Source organism: Varanus komodoensis, unplaced genomic scaffold (assembly GCF_004798865.1).
Source record: "Varanus komodoensis strain SLA01 unplaced genomic scaffold, ASM479886v1 scaffold5, whole genome shotgun sequence".
NCBI lineage: Eukaryota > Metazoa > Chordata > Lepidosauria > Squamata > Varanidae > Varanus > Varanus komodoensis.
In genome coordinates this window covers 49257386-49279033 of record NW_025336087.1, presented here as the reverse complement: position 1 = coordinate 49279033, position 21648 = coordinate 49257386, and the positions used below count along the sequence as shown (strand labels likewise).

At 38.9% G+C, this 21648-nt stretch overlaps 1 protein-coding gene across 4 annotated transcripts in view; it reads right to left on the bottom strand.

The window, feature by feature from the left end:
* The window catches only part of TRPM3 (transient receptor potential cation channel subfamily M member 3), a 372035-nt gene that overhangs the window by 123813 nt on the left and 226574 nt on the right, over nt 1–21648 (bottom strand). For all 4 annotated transcript variants that reach the window (XM_044446645.1, XM_044446646.1, XM_044446647.1 and 1 more), the window contains exons 2-3: nt 6295–6374; nt 4768–4972 (exon numbers count right to left, since the gene is read on the bottom strand). In XM_044446645.1, the coding sequence (XP_044302580.1) occupies nt 4768–4972; nt 6295–6374 (285 nt within the window). The remainder of the gene's footprint in view (nt 1–4767; nt 4973–6294; nt 6375–21648) is intronic.

Genomic DNA, 21648 nt, shown 5'->3' with positions numbered 1-21648 from the left:
AAAGTGATTCATTAGCTTTGCCAATTAGCAGCTATTCTGCAGAGCATCACAAGCTACACTTTAACGTCATTACATTTTGAGGGAGGTTTGTAGTACAGTCCTGAAAGTATAGCCTAGAAAATCCTAGGAAGTGCTGGGAAAGCATTGTATGTCATGTACACATTAGAAAATGAAATTACTTATTTATGTAAAAAAAATCTTTCAGCTACGCTTAAGTAAAAGTATCTAACAAAACAGTTGTACAAAATAATGTCATCACAATTAAAAGCAGAACAGCAGCATAAACATTCAAGGCAGCATGTTTTGTGAATTGTCTTTTGCTTGCCAGTGAACAGACAATACAGGTGGAGCAAGGTCTGCGCCTTCCTGGGGAGGAAGAAGAACATTTCATAGGAAGGTGCCACAACCAAGAAGTCCTTCCCTTTAGCTAGAACACCTAGCCTTGGATGATGAAGACGCCGAAGAGAGATTCAGATGCTGAATCCTATGTTTGTGATGTTCACATCATCCAAGGCAGTCCTTTAGGTACCTAGTATCAAGTTATTTTAAGGTCTTGCAGGCAAGTACCAGCACTGGATTATGTCCAAATTGGCAGCCAGAGTAACCATTAAAGAACTGGTAGGATATAGTTGGTGAAACTACTCCCAGCTAGTAAGCTAGCTATCTGGTGCATTTGGAACTGGTTTTTTTTTCCAAAAAGTTTTCAGTATTTTTTAATCAAAAGTGTTAATTGTTCAAGCGCTTGCTTTTATACTTCTATGCCAAATAATAACATGCCCACTTTACATTGCCTTTGAAAGACACAAAGTGTTTAAATTAACATTTCAAAGCAGATGATTTTAACCAGTGAATAGATTGTCTCATCCTGTTCTTCTGAAGAAAGGACATAACCCGTGCCAGCACCCAAATGCACATTTCAGTGGGTCACAGGCTGACTCTTTTTCTATACCTCACTGTCCTCATAGCCTCGGGACAAACAGATATCACTTTAAATTTGCATCTAGTATCATCTGTCTCTCTACCTGTCCCATTTTTTGTCTAAGGAAAGTAAGGGTCCCTGATCTGAAATGGGACTCTAGCATGGGGTGGGGGGGGTGCTTTAAGAACCATAGCTGACCACTGTATCTATTCAATAATAATACTAGTAAATAGCCACGGGAGAGAGACAGAGACAGAGAGACAGAGACAGAGATTGATTGTAAGCAATGGCTGCTTTAGTCTGTAGCTTATGTAAATAGTAAATGGTAGTGTGGAAATCATCTGAAAGATACCTTCTCAGGTTCTCCCAGATGACCAATTTGAATTTGCCCCTCTGGCAGTTCCCTTGCCTTTACAGTGAGATCTTTTCTTTGTCCTGACTGGCTGACAAAGAGTGAAGAAAAGACTAAGCCAGGGTTGGAGCCCAGGTGGGCCTCATTCCTCACCTTACCCATATGGTTTTAGGATAAGGATGATTTGGCTGAGCTAGTCTGATATTTCATTTTGTTTTAAACACAACTGAATAGTTCACAAATTCTGTCTGCTTGGTTCTTTAATTTATGAATTGGAAATTGAATTGGATTTGATCTGTAGTTTGAAGGTGGCATTATCCTTGCATGGGGCTACTTTGTAAAGAGGCTAATGTGGTTGTTAAGGGGTTGCCCTGAGAAGGGCAATTCCTCAATATTTTATAAATAAACAATAAATATTCAGTACCTCAATCTGAGTACTTTGTCTAGTAATGGGCAGACTACAGTCTATATGGGCTTCAGTCTGCTTCTCTTATCAATCCAAAGCATAAATTACAAGACCCACCTGTGATACACATGCACAGTTGCAACTGGGCAAAGCCAGTTGGGGGTGGTTGCTTTATCTGCTGGAGCTAGGGATGTGTGAATTTTCTGGTAGAGGGGTCAAAATCTGGCTGATCGGCCTGGCTTAGACCCCCAGATTTCAGTTTCTCACCCCAGTGCCGGTGCCAGCTTGCTCTTATGTGAGCTGAGCCAGCATGTGACCTTTCTCCTTTAAAGTGGTTCAAAATTTGTCTATTTTTTGCTTGTAATGCCAGTAATCTTCCATAACGTGAAGATTATGCATAAATTTCCCTCTCTTAAAATTGTAAATAATGGCTCACTTTAAAAGGGGATGCTACAGACCTCTCACCAGATCCAGGGGGTGCCAGCTCTTGAACCAGCAGGGTGCCAAAAATCTGTTGAGGGCATATGGGTCAAGTTTCTCAGTGTATTAACCCATCCCTAGCTGGCATTAATAATGTATACCATATTCCAGGAAGGTAGCACACTCAGTGGCCATGCACAATGAACGAGGAAAGGTTCTCAATCTTCAAAGGAATGATGCATTTTACAAGAGGAACTTAGAGCACCAAATTGGCTGCTTGTCTTCCATGGATATCTGCAGTAGAAATTGACTTTACAAGAGCAGATGTCCTTATTCTGGACGCAGGCATTATTAGTGCTTAATAGCATCAGGACACATATACTGCAGGGTAAGCAAAATGCTGGTGCTGACAAAATAAATATACTTGCAAAGTGTCTTTTGGTAGCAAGAACAAATTACTTTTTCTGCGATAAGCTGAAAGACTCTGAAGTCATACACAGAGACGGCATCCTGTTTTATAGTTGCACTGGTATCTAAAAGTGCCTGATGTTTTCCTTGGATGTCTGACAACAAAGACTTTTCTCCTCTTCTTCAATTAATGCAGTTCACTGCACTGCAGACTGAAGCTGTTGGTTGTTCTGTACTAGAGAAGCATAACTGGCATAGAATCATAAAGCATTAGAGTTGGAAGGGGCCAAAAGAGCCATTGGGTCCAACCCCTGCTCAGTGCAGTATTCTGAGCTAAACCATCCCTCCCAGATGGCTGTCCATTTTAATAAACAAGCCATATTTGCTAGATTTGATTATTGCAAAAAGCAGAAAACTTGTCCTGATTTTCACTTGCCAGCAAAACTGAAAAAACATAAAAGTGTCCTTTTAAAAAAATCAGTTCCAGGATCTAGTCCTACTGGTCATATTATTTCCTTATTATGACCCAAATGTATCTCAACAAACCAGGCTGTCTACTTATCTACAGTGTGAAATACCTTAAGGTATTTAACAAAGACAGGGACGTGAGTTCAATGTAAAATGGAACATATTCTTTTATTGTATGAGGGCTCACCTTATGATTTTAGAAAATATTGGGGAACAGGCGGAAACCTTACTTACAATGTACAGTGTAGAAGGTGAAAGAATGGAGAGACATGGCTGAAAATGCTAGCAAAGTATTGGTTTCCTTCCTCTCTCTCTCTCTGTAAAGGAGAATATGATTTACCTCACGCTCTGATCAAATCTACCCAGGAAGCTGCCCCGAACTGAGCCATACTGTTTGTCTGTCTAGTCTGAGTATTAGTAACTTTCCAGCCCCAGGAGCAGAGCTGGAAGGATAATCTAGCGCAAAACCTGGCTCTGCATGTTCTGCAGTGCCAGCTGCAGCCAAATAAACAAGCAGCAACACTGGAGGCACATGTGGTCTTGGTGGTACAGATCACTTTTTGTCCATTAGGCTGATATGCCTGCCGCAAACCAATCTGGACAGAGATAACCAAGCTAGACTTATCTTGTTTGGATTACCGCAACACATTGTATGTCCAGCTGCTTTCGAAAATGGTCCAGAAACTTCTGCTCATCCTAAATAAGGCATCCAGACAGTTAAGGGGAACCAAATTCTATAACTGTATTAGGCCAGTGCTTCAAATCTACATGGGCTTCCGTATATTTCCAGGATCGATTTAAAGTTCTGGTATTCATCTTCAAAGCCCCAGATAGCTTGGGACTAGACTATCTGAAGGAAAATCTTAACTATTATATACCTGCTGGTACCTTAAGATCATATTTAGAGGTATTCCCAGCAAATGAGGCAAAGTGGGTGGCTACCAAAGAAGTGGCCTCCGTCTTTTCTGTGGTGATGCACAGGGTGTGGACTTCCCTCCCCAGAGATGTTCATCTGGCACCTTTTTTGTGCTGTTTCCAGCACCAGTTGAAAGCCTTTTTATTCTTCTAGGCTTATTATTCATTCAGTTTTTAAAAACTTGTTTAGATCTTGCACTACTGCAGGGCTTCCCTTCCTTCCCTTCCCCCTCCTCTTCTTTTCTTTTGAATTTTTAGGTTTTTAGAATATGTACTATTATATTCTTTATACCATATATTTTTTACATTTTATTATGTGAGGCACCTGAGAACGTCAACTATTTGGTAGACTAGAAATAAAATCAATCAATAAAAACACCTGAGATCTTTCGCACACAGAGCATGTGAGATGTGGTTCTTGCCCACACCATCCTGCTCTACCTTTGTTCTTTCTGTTTCTCCTCTGTTGTTTTCCTCCTGCCTATGTTGGGCTATACATTCCTGCTGGGGAGGATTCAGTCTATATAGCTTATATAACTTTGAAAGGTGCCAGATACAGTGATTGTGCTGTAAAATTAAGAATAATCCTGTCAGTGATATGGCAAGCCCAGCAAAGACAGGCATATCCCTTACAAGCAAAACAAGCACAGACAAAAATATTATTGCTATTTACATTTCTATAAATATTATTATTAATTACATTTCTATACCACCCATACCCTAAGCTCTCTGGATGGTTCATGGCATTTAAGTCACCCATCTAGATTACAAACAGGCACAACCCTGCTTAGTTTACAAGATTAGGCAAGATCAGGCACTTCAGGCTAAATGGAATATATCCTACTTCATGGTGTAAGGAATACAATTTGGCATTGTTACCATGGCTTTATTTGAATGACCCCCTCCTTGGAACTCAATGGTGCCAAAGGCATCAGTGGGGCTGAGCTGAGTGTGCTTGTTGATCGACCATTTCTCTGACTGGATGTCATTTCGAGTGAGCCGGCTTTCATTTTTCTCATTCTGAATAATGGAGATACTTGGAGTAAGTCCCACATGTTGGCCAATTAGGCGTCCACAGCAACACCTGTGTTATCAAGCAAAAAAGTTACTTGCATTGCTAGGCACAACAAAGATTCAAGCCAGCCATTGCAAATCTTGAATGGAAACATTTCAAGTCTCATTTTGCCAGTTGTCCAAAGCATAGATACCTGGTCACCCTTCCTGAATTTCACTTTGCTATGCCTTATTTGTTATAAACTCAAAGGAGATAAAATGACACCTTTAACTTGCCAAGCTGTGAGCCAATGCTAACGTAATATAACTAATTTGCTTTGGGAATATATTATTCACACAACTAGTTAACCTCCCCCACCCCCTGCCCCCAAGATGAGCTGCATTTCTCCAAAATTAAGAATCTAGTTCTTATTTCAACCCTTTCCTGGTGTTTCTCCTTTTCCTGAAAAACAGTATCACAAGGAAACATGCACAGGAGTACCCTCAAATCCACCCCAGATTACACAGTGCTCCTCAGGAGCAGGCTTTGTAAGTCAGTTCACACTTAACTCGAAATCATGGCATTATTGTCTTTTCATCTCTTTTTGAGGATTATGTCGAAAGGTTATACTGCAATGATTTCAAGTAGCTTAAACCTGAATAGAAACAAACCAAATTAATTGAATAACAAATACATTCCCCACATCAGACTGACAGACCTTAAAAATATTTCATTTTTCAAGAGATTTTAAGAAATAACATGCTTTTTTCATAGAAAACAGTAAGAAATGGCAATTTCAAAATTGTCACAAGTTGTTCTCAAAGGCAAGATTAAGGTAAACTCACAACTGAGTTGTGTCCCACTGAATCATCTGATATAGAAAGCAGACACGATTGGAGGAAAGGATGACCTCTCCTTGCATGCACCCCCCAGTTCTACTCAGGGTTGTTGAGAGACCCTTCAGGTGGGTAGGGCACCTTCTAGAACAAATTCTTTCTGTGTGTATGTGTGCGCGTGTGTGTGTGCACTCACACATGGGTGTGAGGAGCGTGCTCTGGGAAGGAGAGGATGGAAAAATACTGTAGCGTAACTAAAAGCTTGCTCACATGGTGTTGGAAATCTTCGGTACTTTGGTTCAAGTTTAGACTGTATCTAATATCTGCCATAATTTGTCTTTTTTGTACAACATCACAGCTAACTCTCTAACCTGAATATTTTGCTCAGTAAAGGAAAATATCAGAAGTGAGACTGTGTGTATTTTTACTTTAGCTATCTTCGTTGCCTTTCAAATTATTAGAATCAACCTGCCTTCTATGAACCGAAATTAAAAGTTAAAGTTGTCATGAAATATAATAGGCCTGGTGAAACCTGATAGACACAGCAAGTTAATTGGCAAACAGTACTGCAATTACCTATGGGGGTCTTTGGTGCTGGGTATGATATGTACACATTCCCTTTTGTAAAAAGCTCTTTCTATCCATGACTTCTGAGCCTGAAAAGAGAGAAGGAAAGATGAATTTTTAAAACTCCATGTAACAGTCTAGCTGCTCAATGTAAGTATTAACAAACCATGAAACGTTTTAGCACACCGTGCCCTAGAGCCACAGAGCTTAGAGATTGCTCTAACAGACACTGCTGGCAGTCTTGGCAGGGCCTGATGGATTGCATGCAGCATTAATATTAACCGAATCAATAAAAGATAATGAATAAAAAGTTTTTTGAAAGCATCAAGCTTCTCCAGTTTATAAGAAAACCATTTCTATTTTTTATGCAATAATTTTCAAAAATTGTCCTAGATTGCTGTAGCGCACCGAACACACTCTAACTTTTTTTAAAGACAAGGTAGCCAGAGGCTCATTATAATCTGTGCAGTGCATTAGGATGGGTGTTATATAGCTGAGTGATGAAACTACAGTTTATCAGACAATTCATCCTGAAAAATCTAGGAAAATAAAGAATATAAATAGAGGAAGAAAGGTTAAACAAATAAAGTAGATCTGTAGAAACTCATGATACCTTGTTGTGCTGTTTTCAAACATATTTGGTTTGTCAGAAAGCACATTCTTAGTTGTTCAAAAGTTATTTTTAATTAATGTTCCTTTTCAAAAAAACAAAAAACAAAACAAAACAAAAAAACCCCAACGCACCTCCAAAAAACCCCAAAACGAGACCCTGAAGTGGAAATGTGCCTCTGTTTTATGTTCTAATACTTTCTGAACACAGGTTGATATGTGACAGTAGCTGTTTCAGATGACTAGGCTGCAAAACTCAGTGTGAATGAAAAATCCATACGCCACATATGATGACTTGTCTGCTCACACGGATTTTTTTTAAAAATGTACCCACCAATATCCCCTGAAGAGACACAGAAAAGCAACAAAAAATAAAACAACCCCCCTGCAAAAGTCTAGCCTTTTCTTATTGTGAACAAGTCGCTCACTCTGGGAAAGTTATCGGGGGGTAAAAACCCTCAGCCATTATAGGTAGGATGCTCACACATGAAGACGTGCTTGTCCAAGCACATGTGGCCTTGGATGAATGTGTTGATTCAACACAAAGGAAAAATGGAAGGATAACTATCTTCAGAATGTCTAAATTCTTACTACTGTCTTTAAAATTACCCTTAGGAGAAAAACTAATCTTACAGCTTCACTGTTAGAGATGAGTTTCTTCTGTCTCTCATGTGTTATCAAAATGCAGTATAGATACATTTATAAAACATAAGCACATAAAGAAAGAAAGAAAGAAAGAAAGAAAGAACATTTCGATGTGATCAATAACAACTAGCAACTCAATAATGTTAAGTTAGTTATAGTTGCAGAACTTTGATATTCTGGTTGCCATCCTAAACCTATTGAACACAATAGAACTTACTTCTGAGTAAACATACATATGACTATACTATGAATCCAAGACCACATGTATACTTAGAGAAAATAGGAATTAAGAGCACATCATTCCCAGTATACCACACTGTCCCCTTTGCAAAACTCTCATTTAAAAAAAAAAAAAAAAAACTAAACCTGAAGGAGCGCTTACGTCCATATATGCCCAGCCGCCCCTTGAGATCAGCAGGAGAGGCCCTCCTCCGGGAGCCCTCAGTGAAGGAAATTAGGAGGGTGGCTACTCGGAGGAGGGCTTTCTCAGCAGTGGCGCCTAAGTTATGGAATGCGCTCCCCAGAGAGGTCCGCCTGGCGTCGTCGTTATTTGTTTTTCGGCGCCAGGCGAAGACCTTTTTATTTAAGCAGCATTTTAAATGTTAATATTATTGAATTTTATTCGGCCAGGGCGGCTTATTTTATTTTACTGTATATATTTTAATTGTTATTGTTTTAATGTATTTTGTATTTGATGTTGTAAGCTGCCCCGAGGCCTTGGCAAGGGGCGGCATAGAAATGTTTTAATAAATAAATAAATAAATAAAATAAATAAACCTTATTTCCTTGATTAGAAAGAATGCTATTTGTTCCATAAAAATACTTTAAGCCATATATTAATTTTTCACAAGTAAAGATTTTCATTAATACATCTCTCATATATACAGCAGCATGTAGAAATTTTAACATGAGTTTAACACCCAGATTATTTTTAATCAGTCCCTCTGTATTGTTTTCTAAAAATGATAGGTATACTTTATGTTGCTGGCTCTTTTGTTTTTCTTTTTTAATGTTACATTTCCGTTTATTCTGAAGAGTCCAAGATGGTGTGCATGGTCCTCTCCATTTTAACCTCACAACAGTCTTTTGAGGTAGATTAGCTTGAAAGTCAGTGATTGGCTGAAAGTTATCCAATGAGCTTCATGGCCAAATGGGGATTACAGTCTATCTCTCCTGAGTCTCACTCCAACAGTTAAACGTTATACCACATTAGCTCTTTTCTGTAGGTTGAATGAAACTGAGGTGGTGCAAGCTAAAATACATTTCTATAGTAAAAAAGAGTTGTTTCTCTCTTGCTTACCAGCAGCATTCCATTGTGAGCTGTGGTGTAAGCACTGGGTTAGGGTTAGGATTAGGATTTCATGTAAAGGGAATAGTTAATTTTTAAGCTTTGGGCGGCTCCTATAGCAAGTGTTCAAAATAGAAGTTTAAAATATGTAAAATGATCATTGTATGTCCTATTTGTATCAGTACTCTTTCCCAATTGATCAAGACTGACCATGTTTCAGCTAACAGTTCAATTTTGTATGCAGTGGCCCTTCTCTTTAAGTTTAGCAAACCTTTATGAGCTCCAAAAAATGAAATGAAATTCAACTTGAGTTCAAAGTGATAAAGTGATGCACAGCTGCCTTAGCAAGAATATTTAATTAGAGACTGCACAAACCATCCAATGATGAAACACCCAATACTCTAATGAAAGTATTACATTTTAGGGGAAGGGAACAGGTTAATTCAAATAATTTCTTGAAATGCTGAATACTTGGTGCCTGATTGTGTTTAATTTGCTCACTTATGTAATTTAATATATAGTTGATTGAATGCTGCTATTTTTTGATAAATATAAAATTGATTTAAGTGCTGCACTTCCTTGAACATCTGTCTAAACCATTTCCCACTACTAAAGCTACTCAGAAGCTTGTAACTTACTCAAATGACTTGTTCCCTAAAACCACATTTTATAATACACATTGAGGCCTTATGCAAATATTCAAAACCATTTTAATGTTGTCGGTAGTGAATTTGTCCATTTAAATATTATTGAAGAGCTGTTCCTACAAGAAGTTCAGAGAAATTTACTTGTTGGACTAGGAAAAATTAAAGAGTAAAATGAGAAACACTGTATTACAACTAAAAAAAACAACCTAGTTGCATCAAACATTTTTCTGTTTCTAACACTGACAAGATAGAAGCCACAAGCAAGGCATAAAGTGGACAACAGCCCTGTTTCTTCCCCTCACTTGGTCCAAAGAATAATTTTTAAGAAAGTATTTCTCTGTCTATCTCAGAAGAAAGAAATATAATACGGTCAATGTACAAGTATTGAGAAATAAAGTTGATTGTATGATCTTCCATTTCAACAGAATAAAATACAAATCAGAATGATCAGACACAATATTCGTTAATATTCAATTTCAATTAATTTCCAAATAGTAAAAGTGGGCATTACTTTTTTTATGGATGTATCAACCATGTATAAATTGTAACAATTTTATTAATTCTAAAATTGGTGTGAGCTGCTGTGTATTGATTTTGCTGTTTATATATTACTTTTTAAGTTTTGTGCTGCATTTTAATTGTACACTGCCCAGGGAGCCCTTTGAACTATAGGGCGGAATGGAAATGTAATAAATAAATAAGTTCCTAGTCTATATAATTTAGAAAACCCTTTGTTTGTTGTTGCTGTTGGACTCAAGTACATCATCAATTATTATTAATTATTATTAATAATAATTTTCTCTTCCACCAAAGAAGAAAATATCCTGAGTCAACAATTTAGTATGATAAGGATAATTTTCATGGGATGCCTACACTAATTTAGTTATTTATTTATCAATGAAGGCACAAAACGAAAAACATAATGTTGTAAGGAATTTCTATAATAAGTTATTTTCATGCTAGATTATAAATAGTCTGCAAACTCTGAGAATAATGATGCGTTGTAGGAATTAAACAAGTTTTTGAAGCATTTCATTTTTGCTCTTCATTATTCTATATATTATTCCAGCACTAATTCAAAAAACATAGTTACAGTAAATGCACACATTATTTCTGGGATGTTGAACCTGCTTCTACATCAATTCCTTGAAACAGTTATTTTTTTATTACGCTAACACCACCACCAAATAATAACAATTATTATTTCTATTTACCTGAGCATCCGAATTTGTGACTGTCTAAAGTTCTCTCTGGTCTATTTGTGTTGTCCACTGCTGCTGATCATTCCACTAATAATAATACACTTATGACCGCCCACCAGACCAGCCATTCATTCCATTTTTGACCAGGAGATGTTAAAGCAAGCAATGAACTTGCGCCCATTAGCTACTTGGAATGTGCAGCCATGGGATTAGCCTCATTAAGAGTTCTACAGACATTCACTCCCAGCCCCAAAACACTGCTTCATTTGAACATCTAATCTGACGCCAAAAGAAAAACAAATTCCCTGAGAGCTTGGATTTAACTGGCGCAAGCCCTGACAGGCTGTTGGCTTTAAAAAAAAAAAAAAAAATTGAAAGGAAGGTCTTGTGAAAGTGTGATAAGGTGTTCTGAGCCCTGAAAGTTCAACTCAGGAAAGCAAATCCTTCAAAAGAAACAGTGTATTAAGCTGGAAAGAACTTGAACGCACATGAGATATTTTTTAATCTCCAAAGAATAGAAGCAGTATGTTTGTTCGACAACTGCTTGGGCTTTTTATAAAGTGAAAAATATATTACAGTTAATCAACAGCAGTGCATATCAAAAAGTGCTAGGATTCGCACCTGAGTTGCAGCAATTTTTACATGTAGAAAATGGAGCACCCAAGGACATAAGACACTTAAAACTTCTGGTGCATGGACACAGAGAAATGACAAGCTGCAAGTCAGAAGTCGCCTATCTGTGTTTTTCTGCATGTAAATTAGATCAGAAAGTGGTGGAGATGGATGCAAATGAAGCAAATGAAATACTTGGAATAAACTGTTAGAGGAGACATAAGGTTATTCATTCCATAACCTTTTGTACTAAAAATTAGTGTTTCTGCACTTCTAACATTTGGCTCTCTATTTTCACCTACTGCAGCGCTTCATACCATAGCTCATAGTTTTCCAGAAGGTCCCCTAACTGTCAGGACAAGCTTTGGAGTGATATAGGGAGATACACTAGGTGGGTGTGGACTGGTGATAACCACACACTGCCTTACAAAGTGTGTTCTACTAGGCCAAAGTCAAAAGCCACAATAGGAAGACCAATCAAGTAACTCAAGCTGCTAGCAGTCACCTACTACAAACAGTAGAGACTTTGTAGCATCTTCAAGGAATAAATAATAGGTTTATTCAAGCAATGGTTTTATCTTGAAGATTATCAATCTACAAAATAAACATAACAATTATGGATTACTATATCCAGCAAGATTTCTACTGCATGCAACAGTGACTTCAAATGGCATATTAAAAAAGAATCACACTGGGTTGTATAAGTGTTCTGGGATAGATTGTTAATGTTCATGCAGAGGATGTAATGCAGCACAAAATAGAGAAAGGGATCTATATGTCATGTCAGCTATAGCAATAACTAAAGCTATGTAGTTTCCCAAGAAGAGGAAAAACAGAATTCAGCTGCAGATGAGAAACTGCAAAGAAAACAACAAGGAGCCTGACAAGATACACCTTATGTGTGTGAGACAATTGAGGTAAAATCAGAGGTAGCTCTTATTGATTGTTCTTATCAACTTTTTTTCTCATTCATCCGTTTCCTACTCAGATGGTGGATCAAACATCTCAAACTTCAGTCTGTAAGAATTGTCAGTCATGGTAGAAAAATGTGCTTCTGTTGTCCAAAAAGTTTGGAGCATCAAATGCACCACTACCTCTTCAAGACTCAGTATCAAAGCATATGTTTTACATGAAGAAGGTGCCAGGTTCAATCCCAGCATCTCCAACTAGGGCAGGAAAAATTCCTGCCTAAAACCCTGAATTGCTGCTGCTAGTCTGTGCCAATAAACCCGGACAAGACAAGATGGAGCAGTGGTCTGATGCAGTATAGAGCAGTTTAGATTCCTCTCTCTCCCTCCCTCTCTCTCCCCCCCCCTCTCTCTCTCTGTGTGTGTGTTCTAAATATGAACAATAAATAACAGTAACTCAGAGTATTGTATCACCATTTTATTATGAATCTCTGCACAAAATTAGACACCAAAGCTATTCATTAGAAAACAAATTCCCTTACAGGTGTTGTACTGTAACTATAATTTAACTGGTCGGATGGTTCTTTGTGAACACAGACCTAAGAAGGAACAGTGAAAGAAATTACAGGCAATTACAAGGATAGCACATTGTGCACAAGTTTCCAGAAATATCTTATGCATATATAGCTTTGACATCAAAAACTGGTACAAAAGCTGGGGTCTTTCTAGCCCTTGAGGAATACATCCTACACAATACAGCTGAGTTCCTTCTTCATTGAATCCTGGGACCTCTGAGTCAGTCCGTTTAGTTGTAGGCAGTTTCCCATATGTGATAGAATAATTTCTCCCAATTTTAGAAGGTACATGCTGTGTCACAAAGCCATTTTCCTTTTTTGTTCACACCCTAGCATAACTTGTAATTCTAATTAAGTGATATTTTTAAAAAATGAACATGTCCTAAAGTGGTATTTTTCAAAAAGGCATTGAAATATCTCAGAGGCATACAAGGTCATTCAACTGTAACTTCTTCATTGGGTTAGCTAAATGACAAGGTCCCATGCCATGGCTATCAGGCTGTCAATACTTACAGATGATTAACTGCATTGAGTCTAATAGCTGGTCTGTTTAGCTCACATACTGGCACTTTTTGGGTGGCGGTGGCAATTTTCAGGGAGGAAACAATCACAGCCCTATCTAAAAATGCTGGGGATTGAGTCTGGAATATGTTGCATAGAAGGCCTATCCATGCTCTACTACTGAGCTATGGTCCATAGTCTCAAGTGTTGCTAAGGATGATAACTTATGTGATTTGCACATTGCAACAGTGGTTTATTTTCAACATGTGGCCAGCCATGCTTAATTTCTAAGGAAAGGGACTATGGCAAGGGAGAAGAACATTCTGGGCTCGATCAGATGCTGCAGGTCTGACAAAGGTCTCAGGTCTGATCCTTGGTTCAGATTAACCTCATTCTGACTGGAAGGGATGTACAAGAATGTTTTGTTTCATTTATTGACAGAGCTTGTCCTGATTGCAAGTGCATTTTAAAATGTACATTTTTGAAAATTGTGCAGTGTTACATCTTAGACAACATGGAAAAAGTATACTTTGAGTGTATACTTTAAAGAAATGTACACCAAAATGTATACTTTCCCTTTTTAAAAAGGAAAAAAAAACTCCTCAGTGTCATGATTGGAAACATGGTGGACCAAGCTACCAGGCAGAACTCAGAGAACCTTGATAAGTTTGAGCTTATTGATTATCCCAATCCTATTGATTGGTCCAGGTGCCCCCAGCCTTTTGGACCTGTTGGCACACTGGGAATTTATGAAACTCCTGTGGGTCTCACCGCAAAATGTTTAATCCATGAACTGCTACTTTGGCATCTACCAGTCATGGCTATGGATCTTAGTTGAGTCTTATTCAGCAAAACATTTGTTTCACATCTATTAGGGATTGTCTAATTAGAAAAGAATGAGCAAATGAGCAAATGAATATAATTATCCAATTCAACTAATTACTGGTAGTGCAATACAGCTAATGCTTCTTTTAAACATATGTTTTGGTAATGTCCAGTTGCTTCTTTTGGGGAAGAGGTTACTGCACAGATAAATTTTATACTGAAAAAGTCTTTAATCTTTGCTGGTACTCTTTTAAATCATTTGTCTGACCTGTGGAAATTAAGAAATGGTCAGAGAAAATGCACCCTCCATGCCATTTTGATAGCAAAAAGACTGATATTGCAATATTGGAAGGATAAACATTCACTTCCTATAGTGCAATGGACTGAGGACTTTAGAGTTCTTTTGATATTTAAACAGGTGACATATAGATGGCAGCTTCAAAAGTACACTGATTTGGATATTTGCATCACATTTCCTGAAGTCCATGTATAATTGCTAGAAAGATGTATGTGTTTCATGTAAATCCATGAATGTATATCAAAAATACTAGGATTTTAAAAGTAAGTTTGGGTTCCTGCAGGATCCATGCTGGGATCCTCTGGTTCAGTTCATTTAGAAACCGATTGGTAGTGCACATTTTAAAAGCTATCATATACATGCCATGAAAAAGTCATGTTAATCAAATTAAACACAACCTCATATATGCAGAAGAAATAAACAACTGAAATGTTGACTGTAATGCTTCAACAGTGACCAACAAAGCCAGGTCAGCTGCAGGAATTCCTTGAGAAATGTTCTATCTAACAATGGCCCTTAACCTGTGATCAAGGAGATGGAGGCTCAGGGCAGTTCTAATCACACTGCTGACCTAATAAGCCAGGCATCAAATTCTTGGGTGGTTTGGTTAAGAATTATCATTGCCAGTCAGCTTTAGCAGAGAGAGCTGTGGGAAGGACAGATTTAGCTAGTGGTGTCATAACCTCGCTAATCTCTACAGTGCAAAGATTAACTTTATAATGAGGAAAACAAAGCAGGTTTAGTCTATCCTTCTGTGAATAATGAAGCTGTACAGACAAAAGAGCACAACTAAAACAACTTTTATCTTACACATTTTATATGAATTGGAACAGTGTTTGCAGTTCAGCTGTTCAGGGTGGAAATCTTCAAGTACTCTCAGTTGTGGGCTCTATATCAACAAAGCAATGCAGGTGCATAACCTCCATTCATCACTTGTGGCACTTCATCTGTTTTTGCAGAAAATAATTCTATTTATTATGAATAGGGAAAAGAAATGCTTCAATTCAGACTGTAATGTGTGAAAGAAGGATGCAGTCCTTTCAGAAAAGACACATGCTCTTTCAGTATAGGCCACCGTTAAGCAACCAGGCACTCTCTAGAAGTTGCAAACTGCAACTTTCTTAATCCCTGATCAATGGCATATTGGTTGGTATGGATGGAGAGTTCTGGAGGGATCTAAGTTACCTACTCTTGGTTAATGTCAAGGACAATCTAAGATAGGGTAAGCTTCCCCCATTACAGCATGCAAATAGCAGTGGCGCAGTGGGTTAAACTGCTGGGCTGGTTGATCAAAAGGTCAACGGTTCGAATCCACAGTTGGGGTGAGCTCCAGTGCTTTGTCCCAGCTCCTGCCAACCTTGCAGTGTGAAAGCATACAAATGCAAGTAGATGAATAGGTACCACTTCAGTGGGCAGGTAACAGCGTTCCGTGCACTTCGGAGTTTAGTCATGCCGGCCACATGACCACGGAGACTGTCTGCGGACAAATGCTGGCTCCCTCTGCTAGGAAACGGAGATGAGCACCACCCGCTAGAGTCAGACGTGACTGGACTTTAATGTCAAGGGGAAACCTTTACATTTTAAAAGAGAGTTGGATCAAGAAAAGAGGCATAGAACTCTGACTTCGTCATGGGGCTTTCTACCATCAAACCATTTGTACTCTCAAGAGTGATGGCTGATAATCAAGGGTGCTTCTGGAACAACAAGGGTGGGAACATGGGTGGGTGGGTGGGGGGGGGGCTAAAAGAATTCTACAGGGCTGCTTTGGATGCTAGCCAACTACATTTGATGTTATTAATCTGTGTTGTCCTGGACTGGGACTGACTGCTTTGCCTGTAGCCATCAGCTAGTGCTACAAGTGCTACAAGGAGGCTGCACCTCCTCATTCTTGAGGATAACATCAAGGCAAAGGGGAGACCAACATGGTCCATCCATCCGCCAGAGAAGGAGCCACTGCTGAAGTAATTGCAGTAAGAATGCATGGCTCCAAGTGATAGTTTGCCTTGGGACTGCAGAAGGAAGGGGAAAGAGAGCTTTGAGCTCATCCACTGACCTAAGGAACAAGAGCCTCACTTGAGCAAGAACTCCAGCAAGGGAAGATCAACCAGGTCCCAAATGTATTTAAATACCTGCTGAGACAGGATAAAATGGAGAGCAGGAAGACCATGTAAGTTGCCTTGGGTTTCTTGAAAAAGGAAACAAAACTATACAAAAGAATGGAGTATAAACGTAACAGTAAATATATAAGAAACAGCCCTTCTTTTCTTGTATGTCCTATCATCTTAGTTTGTGATGGCAGGGCCAACCTCTGTCTTTTTTACCAATGTGAACTGCTTCAGGAAACAATAATTGACTGAGAAGTGATCTAAAAATACATTAAATAAAGAAAACTGATCAGTGTCATTTAACTCTGGAGCAGAGGATGATAAAATGAATGTAAGCCATATATCCACTGATGCATTACACACAAGAACTGCTTCTTGGTATTTGCCAGAAACCAATTATTAACATGCCATTGCCATGTTCAAATGCCTATAGCTGGGCTACAATTTGATCTAACATAAATATCCATTAGCAGAACCAAGGCTTGGTGTTATATCAACAACAAAGGGTTCCCTCGTCCCTTTCTTTGCAGGTGCTTTACTTGATTGGAACACACCATACTCATGTCATTCTCTCCAAATCAGCAAAATATGGTTTACATGAGCTCTACAAACTATGATGAAAACTGGAATCTGCTTCTAATCTTGACAAGTTATATGAAACAGAACTCATAAGACTAAATTACTGGTTCAGATACAATGACTTCTTGACAATGGGACAAGTACGGCAAGAGGTAAAGCAGAGAACAAAGTGGATAGGAAAAAGTTTCATGTGACCAAACCTACATAAACTGTTCAACAAATGTAAGTTTTACTGAAGAAAAACAAGAACACACATTCAGATCTAAAACTACCTTGGTGATGGAACATTACAATGTCAGTAGAGACACACATTAAATGCACATTAGAATGTGCATTGTATTCAAAGCAACAGAGTGTGGACAGGTTGTTGCTTCAAACATGCAACTGATTCAGGCACATGGTTACTCATTTTGAAAGTAATATGAATGTGTGAATCTGTTTATGCCTTGGCTTTATCTAAGAGGAGGTATTCATAGTTGACATCTACAGAACAATGGACTAAGTCTAAAGCTTACAGTCTTTTGATGAGATGCTGATTTGTCATGCCAAGACAGATGCTTTTATATGTAAGGTGATTAGGAGAACCAGTGTGGTATAGTGGTTAAGAGTGCTGGACTAGAAGCAAATTGGGTGACTTTGTTGGACTAATCACGGACTCCCAGTCTAACTTTTCTTACAGGTGATAAAACAGAGAGGAGCAGAAACTTATAAGCCACCTTGGGTTCCTCACAAGGGAGAGAAAGGCAGGATATAAATGCAGCTTAATAATAACCACTATATACAGTAAGCATATTTCTGTTTCACCTTTCAAATGCTTCCTAATTATGTAACACTGCACACAATAGAATAATGTTTGGCAGGAAAATAGATGTTCCTTGCTTCTTCTTTTTTCTACTCTGATGCTACAAGTATTACGAGATCACAAACAATTGAACTTTTACCCCTTATCATTCACACTTCCTGCACTTTCTGTTCATTCTGTATTACTTGATACTAAGAAAAAATTGCCACTTGAGTCCTTCTAAGAACAAATATAAATTGTCCTTTGTGCCTAAGTATGCAACAGGAAGAAGTTAAATATGATACTGGATTATCACTGTACATTATTTCTGAAAGAGGAATGTAGTTGATTTTACAAACTACATTACAAATAAGGAATATTTTAAGAGTAGCCAAAAACAAGGTTCACAGGAGTCTGAACAGGAATTGAGGATACATTCACACTAACACTGAAGCATTTCGTATGGTTATCGCTAAATCATTCTTTAGAGAATAATTTTATTTTTTAAGTGCTAGAGTTCAATTGTTGCTGAAGTTGTAGAGCAGGTTCACATGCAAAAATTCTCTATTGCCTTTTCCTTTTCAGTTGCCTTGGCCTACAACTACCTTGAAACCCAGCCACTATAGCCAATAGTCAGGGATGATAGGGACTGTATTCTAAAACATCTGGATGGTAACAAGTTGCCTATCAGTTTGCAGTTATGTTAATGAGGCAACAGGGAGGCAGATAATCCCCTCTGGCAATCAAACTGGGCAAGTTTGCACCTCCCCATCACAGAAAGGAAGGTATGGATGGGCTTCTTGTTATAATCTGATGATGTTTCAGGGCCAATCCGGTAGGCCACTGATCTACTCCTAAACCTCTTGTGGAACACAACATGGGCACTAAAGGAGTTGAGTTCTGTTATCTTCATCAGACCTCGAGGCACTGGATGAAGACAGTTGGCTGAGCTAGTGTACCCCTCATTGCTGCTCAGCTCAGCGAAATGTGGGGGGAGCATCCTTTGGACCCTGGAATGCTTGTTGCAGTGGGCATGAGATGGAGCTGTTCTCTACCATCATGGCTGGCAGGCAATGAAAGGCATTCATGTGATTAACTTTAATCAGCTACCTGGAGCCAAGGTACAGACAGGGCTGTGTGTGGGGCAGATGGACCAGCAGCCTTCTGTAAAGAATGGGTGCTTGCATTCAAGATGATTCCCTAAATAAAGTTGTGACTGTTGTCCCACAATGCTTTGGTTTTGTATTTTCCTTTAGTGGTCATGGTGGTAGGGAGGCAAAGGCAGTATAACTGCGGGTATGAACTACAGGTAAAATGGCAGCCATTTTCTGCACTAATCCAGATCATAAGAACTGCTGCTGTCTTGCCTCTGCATGGCTTAGTTCACTCTAGTTTTTGTCCAACCACAGTCATATACAATCCTATGAATGAATTCTGCAGTATAAAGCCCTGGAAAAGCAGGCTTAAGCATTCCTAACATAATATGTGAACTGGGAGGTCACACAGTCAAAGTGCTCAAATTCTTAACACATGCCACTGTACACAGGGTAAACATGATCAGCATTAGACATTTGTACTGGAATTGAATGCCTGACGCACAGGCTGGTCACAAGAGACTTAGCCTAAACCACCCTCCTTGTGCTATTGGTGCCGCGATATCCAGGATTTCCTCATGCCACATATTTTCTTGTGCTGCAGTTTTCTGAGGTATGTATTTCCAGGGGAAGAAACAGTGGCTTCAGTGGGCTGATGGACTGGTGAGAACTGTGAGGCAAGAGGAAGTATCCTTTGACAAAACAACAGCAACTCTACAGGGGTGCTGTAGCATACATACTGCTGTTATTTGTGACAAAAGCTGGTGTTTTATATTTATTTTTCGATTTATATCCTGCCTTTTTTCTACAAAGGGCTCAAGGCAGCTTACAGCATTCTCCTCCCCCATCTTATTCCCACAACAACAAACCTGTGATGTAGGTTGGGCTGAGAGTCTGTGACTGGCCCAAAGTCACCCAGTTGGCTCCATGGCTGAGCGGGGACTAGAACCCAGATCGCCTGAGTCCCAGTTCCATGCTCTTAACCACTACACCACACTGGCTCTCAAAGCATTTCATCTTTTAAAATCTGCTGATAAAAATGTTATACATAGAAACAGTGTAAGTCAGAAGGGGTCTCCTGGGCCACCTAGTCTGACCTCCAGCTCCAGCTGGCTCCACTCATGACATGCCTAGCATGTGCATGTCCAGCCTATCCTTGAACACCCTCACTGATGGGGCTTCAACCACTCTCCTTGGAAGCCCATTCTATGTCCTCAGGGTCCTAACTGTCAGGAAGTACTTCCTGACAACCAAATTGAACCTTGGTTCCCTGAGCTTGGCTCCATTGGAATGCGTCCTGCCCTTCTCTGCAGGGGAAAACAGGTCTCCACCCACCTCCATGTGACATGATGACATATTTAGAACTCATTAACATTTTCAAATGTTATATTTACAATATGTAACTAATTTCACATCTCTACAGAGGAATTAAATATTATCTAAAACCATAACTGGGCCATGCCTTTATTCAGACCAAACAAAATGCCACACAAAGCCATTGTTTTGGTTGGGTTATGTGGTAAATGGGTTGGGTTAGGTGAAGATGGAAAAAGAACGGAAAATTCAAAAATTCAGGCCATATGTTGTGGCCATGAAGTTTGCATGGTAAGGCCCAGTCTCAAAACAGATGTAGATTGAAATAATTAGATATTTATCAATGCTGTATCACACCTAGCATTCTCTTTGTGTGTGTGTTTTAAATCACGAATCCCCATTTCTGAAAATTTACAGGCCAGCTGTAACTCGCTCCTGTTCTGTACAAAGTACCCAGGTTTCTTGGTAGCCTGAGAGCATAAGAAGAACATGACCATCCTTATATTAGAAAAGCTAGAGGATAATTCTGCAAGGCACACTAGGTAAAAAGATCAGTGTTTCTTTATCTCAGAAAGGTAGGTGATATCTTCTAGTAACACAATTATTGGGTTGACAATCTACAAATTGCAGACCTTATGGCTAAAACATTAGAGATAATATTTTGACTTCTTTGTTCTTCCCTAGCCTGTTTTGTTTTGTTTATGTTTTTGATCTCCAGGCCTGACTTGAAGTTTGCACAATCTTTTGTAGCAGCTTGGCTACTCTTAATGAAGGTATTGCCCAATGATAGCTTTTGGACTTTTTCCCTCATAGACCAGCACAACCGTTGTTTTTATGATCGATATTATGCAATATCTTTAGATGACAAACACTGTTGTGCCATTAAGGAAATCAATGCTTAGCTATGATAAATAGCTGCTGTTAAATTCAATAATATTATTAATTAATACATAATATATTAGCTGCTTACTTAAATTTATTCCATCTCTCCTTGAACAAGAAAGCAACATTAATTAATACATGAGGATTTTTCTGCATTTTCTGTAACTCCTGCTTATTTTAAAAAAATAGCTGCAGTCACTGGGAGAAAGATTTGTTCTGTTTGCCAGGATGTTATTACAACTAACATCATTCCTGATACACTGGGCTGACATATGGCTATTTCTATGGCCATATGGCAAGCAAAGGAGCAATGTGAACATGACAAGCATCCCAGGGGATGGCTCGATCATCTACAACAGATTCCCTGTTTCAGCCCTTTATCTATCTACCATGCACATGTAAGGCACGGGGGAAGGGCAAACCCTACCTCACTCTAGGCACAGTAATTATAATGTGGGCAAAGAGAACCCCTGTGCGTGCAACAGAGGTGGTGTGAAG